We start from the raw sequence: 15,882 nt of genomic DNA, 5'->3' as shown, positions 1-15,882 counted from the left end.
AAGCTTTTTCTACAAGCACACTTTGAAAATAAGAGGACTCAACCTATTTTTTAAATTATGATAATCTCAAGAAATATTGAGAATTGTCAATGCAAAGCTTCAATGTCTCCATTTCTCCCCTGCACCTGTAGTACCGTAGTGGTAAAAATGGACTATAGTATCCTTTTAAATCTTGTCTTTACATTGTTTTGTGTGTGTGTGTGTGTGTGTGTGTGTGTGTATGTGTTTTCCGTTAGCATTTATCCCACCTATACACTCTTCCACCCTCACAATCACGACATTGTTGTCCAACTGGCTGGTTGACCTAAGGAAGCAATACTCACGAGTGTTTTACTATTTAAAAAAGTGTTGTTTAATAATGCTAATGATTTCTGCAACAGTTTCATATCTGCAGATAAATGTATCTCCTATGAAACATTGTGTTCTTAAATAAGAGATCCTATTGTAATATAGCATAAAATATCTATTTTATATAATTTCTTTAAGTTCCAATCAGAAAGTTATTTTGTTATTTATTGACTTTTGTTTCTCAAGGTGAATATTACTATTATTTCCATAGTAACAATTTGTAATAGTTAAGTTTAATATGTGGGACAAGAAAAAAAGAAATTTAATTTGTATAATACCTTTTTTGTAAGACAAAATTACATTTAATTATTGTCTGATTTGTTTGGTCAGACAATAATTAGTATGACATACTTCTTAGTATGTCCTTCTTATGAAATTTTAAATTATCTTAAAGTATATAAGAATTTGGTGTTCAACAAAAAGAAGTAGTAAAAATATTGCATATAAATAACAGACAGCAGAGACAAATTATGCTCAAAAGTATAATTAATAAATTATACTTCTAGAACTTGCTATTATTTATCTGAGGCTCTGTTCTAGGGCATAAATATATTTTAGGACAAAGTCAGAACTGCACCCATAAATTATTTTTGCTTAGGCCTACAATTTAAAATACTTTTGGTTATAAATCAAGAAATGTATACCTCATTTTTGTCAGATAAAGCGGTATTTGTTTTGAATCTGCACACATAATCCTTGCTTTAATTTAAGACTCAATTAAAATGTATTAATATAGAATGCATACTTTGAGTTCTATACCAACTTCTATGAGCCACATGATTTTCACTCAAATTTTGTCTGAGGCTACATATTTAACAATTGTCTTAAACTCAATTTTCTTTAAAAAATCATGCCTCACAAATCTCAGATATATAAAGCAACATTCATATTGAACCTGCATACAAACACTAAATAATATTGACAAAAGCAATATTTATTGTTAAATATCTTTAGCTTATGATTGTTGACAACTCAGAGATGTATCCATTCAGGGTAGTACTGGTTGAAATTTGCTAACACCACACAGCACTGAGCTTATCAAGGGATTGGAACTAACGTAAACTAGCAATACCTAAGTCACTATTTGGTAGATGTTGAAACATCACGTGTGTGGCTGGCCCTGGATTGTAACTAATTCTAAATATCACGCTGCATTAGAATAAGAGTGAATACAATGTTAAAGCCTTCCCTACCCAAAACTATGCCTGTTATTTATAATTTTTAATTTTACCTACTAAAATAAAACACCATTTCAAAGATCACATGGATTTATAATGAACCTCATCTCAGAGAAACTTCATATTCAAATTCCCATATTAGGGATTGAATTTGTAAGTGCCTTAAATAAATGATGCTAACAAGCATACAAATGAATATTCACCTTTTTGCAATGCCGTCTTTAACTTTCCAAGCTTCTTTGGATAATCTGCAAGAAAAATAACGCATGTGTACCAGTTATCACAATTTATAAAATAATGGGATGAATTTCAGTTGAACAAACTAGGATGATATATTCATTATCATTCTAACTGTTCTTACATAGAATGTTAATATATTCATTTTTACTTTGTCTAAATATTACATTATTTTAATTATTGCAACCGGAAAACCATCTCATTTTATCATAATAATGTCTCAAAATCTGTGCTAAAAGTTTCAGTACATTTACAAAACATAAAAATTCATACTGAACTATCCCAAATACCTGTGCTTACCATAGTTATTTATAAATAATGTGAAATGTGATATTAAACTGCCTATTTCTCATATAAAAACAGATAACTTCAATAGATTTGAAAATACCATATAACTGAGTAACAATATGAAAAGTTGGGGTCAGTGGAGGCTGTATGGATTAGTGTGGATGGTATTTCTTTTCTCCAGTATTCCAAAGCTCCTAATAGAATGATTTAACTTTATGCATGCATTTCTGATCTCTAATGAAGCTCAGAATTTTGTAATTGGTAGCTAGGAATAGGCTTAAAGTGGCTTCTCAGATTCCTTATCTTGACAGGGGGCAGCTATGATATTGATGTATTGGTAAGGTCTAACTCCAGGTGACTAACAAGGTCTTTCTCACCAGCTCATAGCTGCTGAATTGCAAGCACTTCATTACAGATATAAAAAACTGGTCTGCCAACCTAAATGTTTTTCTTCCATTTTTTTATTATGAAAAAGCATATAGGATAATAAATGGGGCTTAACATATTCTATAATGACTGATATAGAAAAATAAAAAACAATAGTGAACATGAATGCTGAAAATAGAAAAAATGTGAAGGATTCCTTGAAATGTTAACATGGTTTAAACTTTTTTTTTCTAAATTATCAAATCTGTGATGATCTCTAGTAGCCCTAAAGGACTACTGTCTCCCAGGATATAAGTGTCCCCAGAAACCTACCTCTTATACATTTTTCTTTGCACTCTTGCAGACTTTCAAATCGATTCTCATTTCCTTCACATCCCCCATATATAAATTCTTCACACTGTCGAGTGAAAATATTGAAAAAAAATCTCTTCAGCATTGCTTTGCATGGGCCTTTATCCGCTTTATATGCACAGTATGAATGTGCAAGTTTCAGTGGTGGTAGCTCAGCATCTACAAAGTAAAACATAAAAACTATAACATGTAATCTCCATCAACATGGTGGTAATGCTCTTTGCTTCCTTTTTATTGCCTTTTTAATATATCCAAACTTCAAGGAAAGGTACAATAAACTAGGCTGAAATAAGAAACCATAAGAATACATTTATAGCTATCAAAATGGTAAAGTTTATAAATTCACCAAATGAGACAGGCTTTATCAACTACTAAATCTTAGTAATTGATTAATAATCAACTATTATAGGAACAGGTAGAATAATTGTTGATTATTATTCAACTATTAAAAGAAAAGGTAATTTTTCCACACTCTTGCTATTGTTTACACCTGTACCAGGTGACCAGCATAGAGCTGAGTAGTGATTTTAAGGTAACTGATGTGTTGGCATTACACATAAATAGAGAGCTCTTTTTTAATTTGGCCGTATTTAAAGGCAGTTGTTAACAGACAATTCTTTGACTTCCCCTCCCTAACCCACAACTGTTCACTTTTTACACACACACACACATACACACAAACTTCTTTGAAAACAACAGTGCCCTCATATTCATATATGTATATATATATATCATGCTATATTAAACTATCCCCTAATTATGAAAATTTAAGTGTTTGGTCTATCTATCTCATGGTGAATTCTTCTTACTTGTCATGGTTCTTTCAATGTCTAACAATATTGAAAACACTAAATACTTTCTATGTTTTCAAATATAATGAAGCAATTCTTTTGACTTTGAGTTATACTTTTATTTCCTAAATATTCAGTCACTTAGTTTTAGTCACAGAAGAATTTCCTGTACTGGGGAGGAGTATAGTTTCCTGTAGTTTCAAAGCTAAAGTTTTGAGGAGAAAATATATATGCCATAAAGTATAGATTAGATACTTTTATTACACCTTTCCTACCCTTTCTATTTTTGTCCTATTAATCTTAAATTGATGTCAAGTACTAGCCACATTTCAGTAATGTTAAGATTATAACAAAATAATGGAAATGTTATTTTTAATTTTCTTTATGAGTCATAAAGTAATAAGTAGGCTTTGCAATGTTGGGATGGTTAAAAAATAGCCTTATATGTATAAACTGGTAGTATTGTGCTGTTTGATTCACTTGACAATTTATATGAACATGTATATAGCTTTTAATTTTTAAAAATCTGAGTACAATTTGCAAAATGCCATATTACCCTTTTGATTGTTAACTGAATTAACCATTATTTTAAGTTAAAATAAACTGAATCAACATAAAGTCTAGAATAATAAACTTTCAGACCTAAATTTTTAAAAGGCAGATTACATGTTACAGATTTATTATAACACATATATTTTACCTACAAAAGATAGCACCAAACCTATATTGCCATATATATTCAGAGAAACTATTTTTATAAACCAATAATTTATATTAGGTTCATTGTCATTGACACTACCTCTACTTTTTACTCTTAAGATATTTGATCATTATGTCAAATCTTTTATTTTACACATTCTGTATTAAGGATGGACTTACCCAAAGTACAATCTGCTATCTAGTAGTGTTGCCACCAGGTGGCAGCAGTGCACCACAACAGTGAAACAGTATAGCCCAGTTGTGATACCAACTTATACTATTAAAGGCAGCTCATGTTTACTGAGTGATTACGATCAGTAATTTTTGTAATTATGCCATTTTATAATTATGTCATTTTATTATCACCACAAACTTATTAGTTAGGCATTATTATCTCCATTTTAAATATTACAAAATCACGGGGAAGAAATTGTTTCATTCACACCATAAGTGATGACTTTTGAATTATCCCCTGTAGTTTTACAGCCCATTTCTCAGACATTCTTAATAACTTAGTCATATTGTCACAGATCTGTGTGACTGAGATTCTTGAGATGGCACTTAGATCAAGCAAATTCAAGCAAATTCATTTTATAGAAACTAAGAGAGTTCGATGATAAAAGTAGGTGTTGATTTTACAGCGATTTCATAAGAGAAACACTAAGAATTAACTTATTAATGATTAACTCATTATTCATCTTTGTATCTTAATGTATGTTTCTTACATGAATCCTGAATTTTTCCACAGTGGGCGTGTGACGCACACTTGAACTCAGGGACCCCGCCAGGGGAGTGGACCCAGTATGGTACCATTCCACCAAAAAGGGGCGGAAGTCCGTCTTGTTTTCATGTCTTACTTTGGATAAACCTTTTGAAAGTCAGCAATCTTTGTGTTGACCATGTGTCAGACACTGTGCTGTCTCGTCAGGACAGATGGTAGTGAGCATTTTAGGTGGCAGCAGTCCCCTTTGTACGTCATGCAGACACTAGAGATTTCCTCGTATAAACATTCCAGAAGTTCGGGGAGCCCTGCAAGTGTATGATGAGACTCAAGCTTGTCCGAAGGGGTTAGGGATAACTTTCCTGGGACCTGACACTGATACGAAGACAGCGTTGACAGTGACCAATATTGATCACAGGTGGTGGAACTAGAACACACCTACAGGGCAATGTTATAGGAATTTAATGTGATGCAGCCAAATAAATACAAATACGGCTTTTATATAACCATTTTTGTTATTGAGTGTTTTATTTTATGTCTTGCCATCTGTGGATTATACTCTTACTCTCCTGTTCCCTGTCCTGGAATGTTAGATGGAAGGCACCTGATACCATCTGGCAACACGGTAGTGTTCGTGACTGTTAGAATGCTCGTTCTCCTGGGTATGTTTGGGAGCCTAGAGCTTAAGGCAACTTCCCAGGAATCTGTGTGTTTCTGTACTCCCGGACCGAAAGGTCAAATTTCTCTGGAAAGAAAGAGCATAAGCACGTACTCTTTGCTTTCTCTGTGTCAGAAAATGAGTCAGATGTTTTTTGCAGTTGATATAAGAACCACAAGAACGTAGTTAATTATATCACTTATTCATAGATTAGGACACTGGAGTCAGAGAGTTTATATAACTCATCTAATTTTGCAAAGCTACTGTGTGGCAAACCACACATGCAAGCTTAGGTCTGTCTGATTCCACGTCTTATAAAAGATAACTTGACTTTCTCTAAAACTGTACTTGAAAAATAATTAAATAAAAAAATTGAAAAAAAGACTTTCTCTAAATATTCTCTGCTAATCTGCTTTCTCCCAAGGTAAGAATTTTTTTTAAGTTTATCACTACTGTTTTTATTATTAACATTTTCATAAGAATATGAAAATTATTCATTCTTTGAGAGAATGAATAATTTCATTCATTTTTTGGAGAAGTTTATTCTTTTTTTTTTAAGATTCTATTTATTTACTTATCTTTAGAGGGGAAAGGAGAGAGGGAGAGAAACATCAATGTATGGTTGCCTTTGGTGTGTCCCCTGCTGGGAGTTGGCCTGCAGAGAACCGGCCTGCAACCCAGGCATGTGCCCTGACTGGGAACCGAACCTCGATCCTCTGGTTCGCAGGCCTGAGCTCAATCCACTGAGCTACACCAGCCAGGGCTGGAGAAGTTTATTCTTTAAAAAATTTTTATTGTTGTTCATTTATAGTTGTACCCATTTCCCCCTCCTCCATTGCTCTCCCCCTCCCTGCCTACACCCACCTCCTACATTCAATTCTCTCCTCCCGTTGTTTTTGTTCATAGGTCCTTTATACATGTTCCTTGCCTTGACCTTGCCCCTTCTATTCTATTTCATTCTCCGTGCCAGGTGGACTGACTAAACACAATCTACCATTGACTTAGAATAGGAGCAGTAACATCTCGTTCACTTTTCTGTAAAATGGTAGTACACCATTTCAATTAAACAGTAGAATTCTATAAAATGCCAGGATGACCTTGGCATAATGTGATAAATGGTATCTCCAAAACTGAATTGATCCAGTTGTGGGATCATGTTATTACAAGGGTAATTAAAAACAAAGCAACCAAAACTTGACAAGACTGCACATCTCTTTAAAAATAAATAAATAAAAGCTAGCTAGTCAGTGGTCTTCAAGTCTAGCTTTAAAATAAAAATATTTCTCGTATGCAGCTGGGTTTGGTCTGGATTTATCCAGGGATCTAAACTTTGACCTAATTAGTGGTAGGATAATTTCGGTTTCTTGATTGACTGTGGCAACAATTTCAGGAAACTCTTGGTTAATTGGCATGCGATTTCTCAATCTAATCAAGGGAGATTGGATTAGATGAACATTGGGAACACTTGGATCCATTCACTTCTCACTTCCCAAGATGGGGTTGCCTGGTTTTTCTCTGTGGGGGCTTAGCTTACGCTCCACATTCCTTCTCTACTTCCAGAATTTTAAATCCCTTTTGAGAAACGAACCAAATGAGGGATTGGAACCTATATGAAAATGACTAAATTTCAACCAAATTCCAATGCTTTTTTAGATTTTATTTATTTATTTTTAAAGAGAGGGGAAGGAAAGGAGAAAGAGAGGGAGCGAAACATCAATGTGTGGCTGCCTCTCGTGTGCCCCCTACTGGTGCCCCCTACTGGTGCCCTCTACTGGAGATGTGGCCCACAACCCAGGCATGTGCCCTGATTGGGACTTGAACTGGTGAGCCTTTGGCTCATAGGCCCCTGCTCAATCCACTGAGCTACACCATCCAGGGCCAAACTCCTATTTTTGTGAGACATATTACAGCTTTTACTTTATTAAATAATGTTCCATCTTTTAAAATATTACGTATATATATATATGTGTGTGTGTATATGAATATATGTATATATATACATGTGTCCATATCTGCGTATATATATTTGGTGCCACATAACAATAAGCCTTTGTTTTTCGTTCCCGGGTAGGATTTGAGTGACCCCGTTGACCCTAGCTGGGTTTGCTCTCACCTACTGGTTAGCTGGGCTCATCTAGTGTTGGCCTGCATGGGTGGCTGGGCTTCAGGCTGTGGGTCTGGCCACTGCAGATCTTCAGATCTGCCCCAAAGAAGTGAGGCACCACGTACCACTTGGTTACTGCTTCCACACGGTTGTGTCTCCCCTTGCCGAGCTTAGACGAGTTCCCTTCCTCTACGTGCCGACAGCAACACCCTGTGCACACCTCCACCACTTCCTTTAATACCTTATACTGAAATCACACGTCTACCCCCCTGTTTTCTGTGTGAGACCGAGATTCTTGAGAACCTGGGCTCAGTCTTCATTGGGTCCCTAGGACCCCCTACCAGTTTCTGGCACAGGTGTTTTTGTCTATCTTTATCCAAGGAAAGTGCACTGTAACAAAATCACTTTAAACAGCTGTGAGAGATACACAATGAGAATGTATTTATGGGCATTCTGTGTACCTTATAAGCATAACTACAAATATAACCTATCACTTTGTTCATAATCTCTCACCATTACCCATGATGTGACTTTTCTATCAATTTATTAGTTTGCCACAAAATATTTCTTTAAGAAATAAATAAGTCTATAATAATAATCACTTTACAGTCTTTCCCTTGTTCTGCTGTTTTACTGTTACTATTTTATTTTTGGATGTGTAGCTTTATGGGATCAAATCTCACTTCTGCCCAGATCGTTTGGTGTCCTGATTCACTAGATTCTCACATTGGGTTCATCTGAGAATGTCTTATTTGGTGTCTAAAGGCAAAGAGAGAGAGAAAGACAGAGAGGGAGTGAGAGAGAATGGCTGAAAACTCTGATGTCCCTGGTTTCCTCTTCCTTCTCGCAATGGCAACGAAGTTCGCAGAGTTGTTTGTTGAGCACACTGCTCCTCGCAATTTCCCAGAGTTAACTCAGTGTTTAATGTAATAGGCAGGGGGGGGGGGCAGTCTTCCTTGCTAACATGACTTCTTTTTGTAGACAAAGGTTCTGTTTGTTTCTTTGTTTTGACACATCACATCATGTGTATTTCCTAAGAAAAGTGTCCCTTTGACAAAAACTAATTTCCCTACACAATGGAAAAAAAAATGAAATATTTGGGTTACAATTGAGAGCTTTGACTAGTTTAAAAAGAAGAATGCTTCTAACATTTTACCTGTAGTGTTGGAATCTTCATCTTCCTCAGGATTAAGATCTTTGTCTTCCTCAGCATTAAGAGGAAGACAGGCACAAGTAAGCAGCAGACATACAGAAATCCCCCAAATTGGTTTTATCTTCATTGTTCAAATCACCTCTGAAATACAAACCAATAAATAATGAGTTAATGTGGAATCACCAGTAGACTATATGTTTGCCTCCAAATGTACATTTTTTTTTACCTCTAATGGGTATTCTCATACATCTTTGTCCAAAAATTCCATGAAATACATACTCAGTAAACATATCTGATAATTTTCAAGTACACAGGTCATTTTGCAACCTTAACATTTCTTTTAAAAAAGAAACACTGTGTAGGAATTGACTCTGGGAGCAGAGGATGGGCTGGGTAGAGGACGGCAAAGGGGGGGAAGTTAGGACAACTGTAATAGAATAACAGTACTAAAAAGAAGTTAATAAAGAAAAAATAAAAAGAAACACATTTTCCAAATTTTCATCTCTGTCTCCTTACAATACACTCCTGTTTTATTTTTTAAATAATTTGTTGTGTGGACATTGGTTCCTAAAAACATACAGGTTTCCAGTGTGTGACCACTTTCCTAACCAAGTCCTCTATGAGACGGCAAACAGAGATGCGGAAAAAGGGATATCTAACATCCCAGCGGTCCTTTACTCCGGGTCTTCTACCCTCAATTTGGGGACGCATCTGATTCAACAGTTTCATAGAAAAGTGACTTTAAGGGATGAACCGACACATCTACACTCTAAGGGAACACATTTCACCAGCAGAGGGATATCTCAAAATGATTTAAATACCCATAACAAAAAGTAATGGAAAAGTGCCTTTAAATGTTTTTAAAAGGCCATTTCTTCTCTGGGTGCGAAGGTGAACGGAAATGGGCAATGTTCATGCAGCACGGTGGGAAGAGGGTGGAAGGAGCATGTGCGCACGCCAGCCTCCCGTCCTGTGACAGAAAGGCAGAAGAGCTGTTACCACGGAATGAGTGCGGAGCAGACATTCCATCAGAAACAAGTCAGAGAACACTCTGTTTACGTATATAGTGAATACAGCTACAATATACACCCTTAGGGTGTGGGGAGTAATAAAGTAATAAATGCCATTTTGCTTTCAGCTTCATTAAAGTCACTAATAAATTTATAACCTATTTTCCTGCAACAGTTTGAAAATATTAAGACATATTTGGATTTTAGCAAGAAGCAGCATTATTATATATCCCTTCTCAATCGTATCATAACTACTTGAATCCACAAATATACAAGTATGTATATGTGTGCATATATATGTGTCTACATATGTATATATATTTGAAGATTCTACTAGCTACACTTGTAATTTTTGTCTTATTTTTTAAGTATTTCTCAGCAACTCTTGTTTCCATTGGATTTTATGAGACATATAACCCTGTTACACTTTCAGAGTTGAATGCATGTCTTTCAATCCCACCCCTTAGGTTGCAGGCTGAGATGGGGAGCCTGCTGAAGAACACGATGAGCACTCGGTATCTAAATCCATCAAGTTACTCTCTTTCAAAATGGTGGCCTGGAGTGTTGTTCCATTTTAGTAGGGTAGACTTTCCTGGGTTGTAAGGATCCGAAGCCAGCTGGGATAGTGTAAGTCAAAAGGTCATAAACTCATTCATTCTAGGGAAGGTAGAACAATCTAGAACTAGAAAGGCAGCAGGTTTGAAGCTGAATCTCAGAAATGTCTAGGGTCAGAGATCTGCACGCCATGGTTGCTGCTGCACTCCTTAGACAATAATGGAGATGACCCACAGCACATGGTGGGTTTGGGGTGGTGGTTTTGGTCTTGCTTCACCCGATGATCTGCTTGAAAATACGCTGACATTGAAAACCATTAAGAAGATGTAACCAATAGGTCAGTGGTTCAGCATCTACCAGTTTAAAAGTATATTTAGTGTGTTTTACTTACTCTTTGACTTATATTTTACTACTTTAAAACTTATTTGCCACATTTTTTCTACAGAAACATAGTTTTTACTATTTTACTTACTTGCCATTTGATCGATATCTTATTGCCCACACAACTCTAGCATCATTTGCAAAGGTACTTGCAAAAACTTTCATTTAAATTTTATAACTGTTCAATAATACAACTCTTATGTTTTATTTAAACTTTCCTAACACAGAAGTCAGCTTAATGAAGTTCATGGATAGCACAAGAATGGTGATTAATCAGTGGCTTGATATATTTATAATGCTGATGCCTTAATTAGTTAAACCTACAGTCAGGCGCAATTTTGTACCTGGTTTCTGTCAAACACCTCCCTCAAAAAGCCATTTGTTATGTGTGACATGTCAAGATAAGTTGTGACAGTTGAGTCAAAAATGCTCTAGGCACTTACTTAAATTTATCTACTGTAGGAAATCAGTTTGTTTTAAAGAAAATTTACCAGATGGATTGTTAGTGTCTTCTCCAAGAATCCAAGTGAAAGTAGATTGTCCATTATGTTCTTTTTAAAATCAGGTATAATTTTTGCACCATGATAAATAGGTGGTCACACTGGTGTTTGGTCTGGGCACCTGTCCTTGATGAATTGGCTTCAAAGTCTCTTGCAAGATAAATGCATTTCCAAACTTATTTGACAAGGGACTATATTCCTATAATATACTTTTGGAACATATCTTGAGAAATAATGTTATACATATGGAGAACTCAGTAGATTTTCTGAACCAAAAACACATATAAAAAAGTATAATGTGAGTAGTGCTTTAATAAAATCCAGGGTTTGTGAAAAGATGTTGAGAAGGCAAATTTATAAATGGAATTAACAGCTAGAATGTTTCAGAGGACCAGATTGAAATTACGAACAAGGGCCATCAGTGGAACGATAAGAAAAGGGCAGCTGTGAGAGACCTGTAGAATTAAGTGTTGATAAAACTGAGTGGTAGAGTAGGTACAGAGGGGCGGACTCTGGCCAGCAGAGTTCCCCTGTTGTGGCTGATGCTGAGAATAAATGCACAGGTGACAACAATCCTGTGGAGAAAAAGGGAACAGCACAGCTGCGCTCTCAAGGGGAGAGTGTCATGTCTACGGATGCCTCGGCCACTCTCTCAAGAGGGGAGTGCCTCCACCCTTGCCTAGACAGGCTTTTATTGTTTTGTTCAGGTGTTACATCAGAGAAAGATTTATTATCTATTACATAGAATATTATTGTCTACATTTTAGGTACAATCAAGGAAATGAAAATAACCTGCAGAGGGGAATGGCGATGAGCTGATTAGCTCTGTCCTTGGGAAAATTCACACAGGCTTTGGAAATTGCTTTGAAGATAGACAATACACATTTGTTGTTTTAGACCAGGGTTATGGAATTTTAGCAAGAGCAAGCCATAACAATCTGTAAGCATTTTCTAGGCCTGATTCCCATGGGAAAACCTGGTTTGAAGGTCTGGCTCCTGCCCACCACTTCGCTTCTATAGGTTTTCCATACAGAGCGGAGTCCCATTTGCCAGACCAAAACAAACTGGTCTCCTAAGGTTCAGGATATGAAGGACAGAGGACTCAAATATGTCTGAAGTAAATTGGTGTGCTAGGCATAAAACTAGGTAAATGAATATAAATATTAATTGTTGTGCATATTAGGAGCACATCCAATTCTGGAAAGATCACATTAGACATTATAAATGCACCTGCAAAAAACAGTTGAAGACACAAAGCAGGAACTGAGATATGATTTTTTGTATCATTGTCATCATGAGACAAGATCATTTCTCCAAGGAAAGGGTGTCCAGTAAGTTATTTCTAGCCCTCCTCTGAACTTCACTTCCTGTCATTCTTTTTTTTAAATTTTTAATGAGATTTTATTTATTTATTTTTAGAGAGGGAAAGAGAAGGAGAAAGAAAGGGAGAGAAACATCAATATGTGTGGTTGCCTCTTGCATGCCCCAAACCGGGGACCTGGCCCACCACCCAGGCATGTGTCCTGAATGGGAATTGAACCGAGACCCTTTGGTTCACAGGCCCGTGTTCATTCCACTGAGCTATTCCAGCCAGGGCACTTCCTGTCATTCTTTACAAAACTGCTCAGCTTTCTGGACACTTCCTCCAACCCCTGACTCTATTAAGACTACTGATTCTGGAAAACACTCTACTCATTCTAGACCTAGTACTTTGAAATTGCTATTTCCTATCGCAGAAACATTCTTCTACAAGATATTGGAAGGGAAGGCTCCTTTCTTTGGGTCAGAACCCCTGCCAGATATCCTCTTGTCTAAAAGACCCTTGAGCACCATTAAAAAAAATCACCACCAGTTCCTCTGTCATTCTCTATCCCAATAACCTGGCTTCTTTCAAAGGCTTTAAAACCTTATTATTATTGAGTTAAAAGAGATCTCTACATATTATGAATTATTCTTTTTTTATTGTTGTTCAACAAGTTAGTTCTTTGCCAAAAAATATGCCATAAAGATTTTTTTATCTAGGTCTGTGGCTTACCTTTTCATTTTCATGCAAGTATCTTTTGATGAACATACATTTTAAATTTTTATAGTTTTGATTTTCAAAAATTCAAAAGCTGTTAATATATCCATCCTCAGGGCTCTATAAACATTGCCACAACCAATTTTAGAACATTTTTCATTACTCCAAAGGAGATTCGCCACCTTTTCACGTACCACTTCCCACACAATTTCTCCTTTCCGAAGTCCTTGGGAAGTCATTAATCTGCTTTCTGTCTCTATATATTGCCTAGTTATAGATATTCATATAAGTAAAATAATACAATATATCACTTCTTGTGTCTGGCTTCTTTCATTTATATACTGTTTTCAAGTGCATCCGTGCTGGAGCACATATCAGCACCTTATTTCTTTTTGTTGCTGAAAAGTTATATATTGTATCGATATAGCACAATTTATTTACCCATTCATTAGTTTATGAGCATTTGTGCTTTTTCTACTTTTTCATTATTATAAATAATAAATATAAATGCTGCTATAAACATTTGTACACAAGTTTTTGTGTGAACATAAGTTTTCATTATTTTGGGGTATATATATCTAGGAGTAGAATTGTTAGATCAGATGGTAATTTTCTTTAGTTATTTGAGGACCTGCCAGACTGGTTTCCAAAACAGCTACATGGTTTTACATTTCTACCAGCAATCTCTCACTTTGCATTTTTGAATAGAACTGATTGTCACTTACATATTTATTTACTTACATGTTCTATTTTCTATTTTTAGTGTAGATATTTTATATAATGACAATTTTATGTTCAGCACTAAAATAATGACTGGCAAGTAATACTTGATGAATTAAGATAAGCTTTGTAAGTTCATATTAGATTGCCGTACTGACCTCTGGACATATCCATGCAATTTTCTTTATATTTTACCAACCCCACAAAAATTTAATACATTAGAAGCAAATATGATGGAATGGCCATCCATATTTTTTCCGACTTGTACCCTTTGTTTTGCTTATTTCACTTTTCTAGTGGTATAAAATATTTCAATGTAAATTTTGTTTAAAAGAAAAGAAAATGTAGCACAAATAGATTACATTTCATATTTATAAAATTTTTGCTTAAGTGATAGGTATTTTCCAGATCAAAGAAAGAAGGCAATGGTGATAGCTGAAATCGATTCAGAGCAGATGGCATGAGTGTAGGAGAGATGACTGAAAAAAGAGGAAATTAGAATATAGGTAATTAGATAAAATAAATATACGTTTTGCTTTGTGGGTATCATAAGGCTTATTATATATGGCAACATATACCCATAAAAAAGCAAAACCAAAGTAAATACACAAAAGATAAAGACAAAGAAATGCAAGTATACCACTAAAGAAAGTTATCAAACCACAAAGAATAAGTGAAGAGAGTGGAAAAAAAAGGAACCACAAAAACAGCCAGTAAACAATTAATAAAATGGCAATAAGCACATACCTATTAATATTTACTTGAACTTTAAATGGACTAAAATTTTCCAATCAAAAGGAAGAGTTCCCGAGGGGATAGAAAAGCCGGTGCCATCTACATGTGATCTGCAAAAAACTCACCTTAAATGTAAGGACACACCCAGACTGAAAGTGAAGGAATAGAAAAAGATATTCCATGCAAATGGAAACTAAAAGAAAGTTAAAGTGGCTACATTTATAACATAAAAGGGAGATTTTGAAACAAAAATTGTAATAGACAAAGATGAGTGTTTTATAATGACAAAAGGATTAATCAAACAAAAAGATATAATATTTATAAATACTTATACATCCAACATAGGAATACCTACAAATGTAAAGCAAATATTAACAGACCTAGAAGAAATAGACAGAAGTACAATAGCAGTAGAGGATTTTAATATCCCACTTACATCAATGAATACATCATCCAGACAGAAATCAATAAGGAAATATCAGCACCAGGTAACATATTAGAATAGAGAACTTTCATACAGTACATTTGAAAGTAAATGTACTTTCATACAGAACATTTCATTTGAAAGGAACAAAACATATTCTTCTCAAGGGCACATGGAACATTTACTAGAACAAATCAATGTTAGGCTATAAAACATGTCTCAATAAATTTAAGAGGATTAAAACCATATCAAGCATCTTTTACAACCACAAAAGTATGAAACAAGAATTAATTACATGAAGAAAATTGGAAAATTAAAAAAATATATAAAGATTAAACAACATGCTACTGAACAACCAATGAGTCAAAGGAGAAATGAAAAAGTAAAAAGTTGAGCCAAAATTGAGCCAAATGAAAATGGAAATGGAACACGCCAAAACTAGTGAATGAAACAAAAGCAGTTCTTAAAGGAAGATCATAATGATAATACCTTTCTCAAGGAACAAGAAAATTCTCAAATAGACAACTTTAAACCTCAAGGAACTAGAAAAAACAGTGCCCAAGTTAATAGAAGAAAGGAAATAACAAAGATTAAAGCAGAAATAAATGAAATAGAGACAAAA

At 35.0% G+C, this 15,882-nt stretch overlaps 1 protein-coding gene across 2 annotated transcripts in view; it reads right to left on the bottom strand.

The window, feature by feature from the left end:
- Positions 1–15,882, bottom strand: part of TFPI (tissue factor pathway inhibitor) — a 52,762-nt gene that overhangs the window by 19,849 nt on the left and 17,031 nt on the right. For both annotated transcript variants that reach the window (XM_037043787.1, XM_037043788.1), the window contains exons 2-4: positions 8,919–9,056; positions 2,751–2,948; positions 1,730–1,774 (exon numbers count right to left, since the gene is read on the bottom strand). In XM_037043787.1, coding sequence (XP_036899682.1) covers positions 1,730–1,774; positions 2,751–2,948; positions 8,919–9,042 — 367 coding nt within the window. In that variant the 5' untranslated portion in view covers positions 9,043–9,056. The remainder of the gene's footprint in view (positions 1–1,729; positions 1,775–2,750; positions 2,949–8,918; positions 9,057–15,882) is intronic.

The sequence above is a fragment of the Sturnira hondurensis genome, unplaced genomic scaffold, assembly GCF_014824575.4.
Source record: "Sturnira hondurensis isolate 20B ecotype Veracruz unplaced genomic scaffold, ASM1482457v3 Scaffold0004136, whole genome shotgun sequence".
NCBI classification, from domain to species: Eukaryota; Metazoa; Chordata; class Mammalia; order Chiroptera; family Phyllostomidae; genus Sturnira; species Sturnira hondurensis.
Note: the sequence above shows the minus strand (reverse complement) of the source record. Positions and strands in the feature narration are given on the sequence as shown.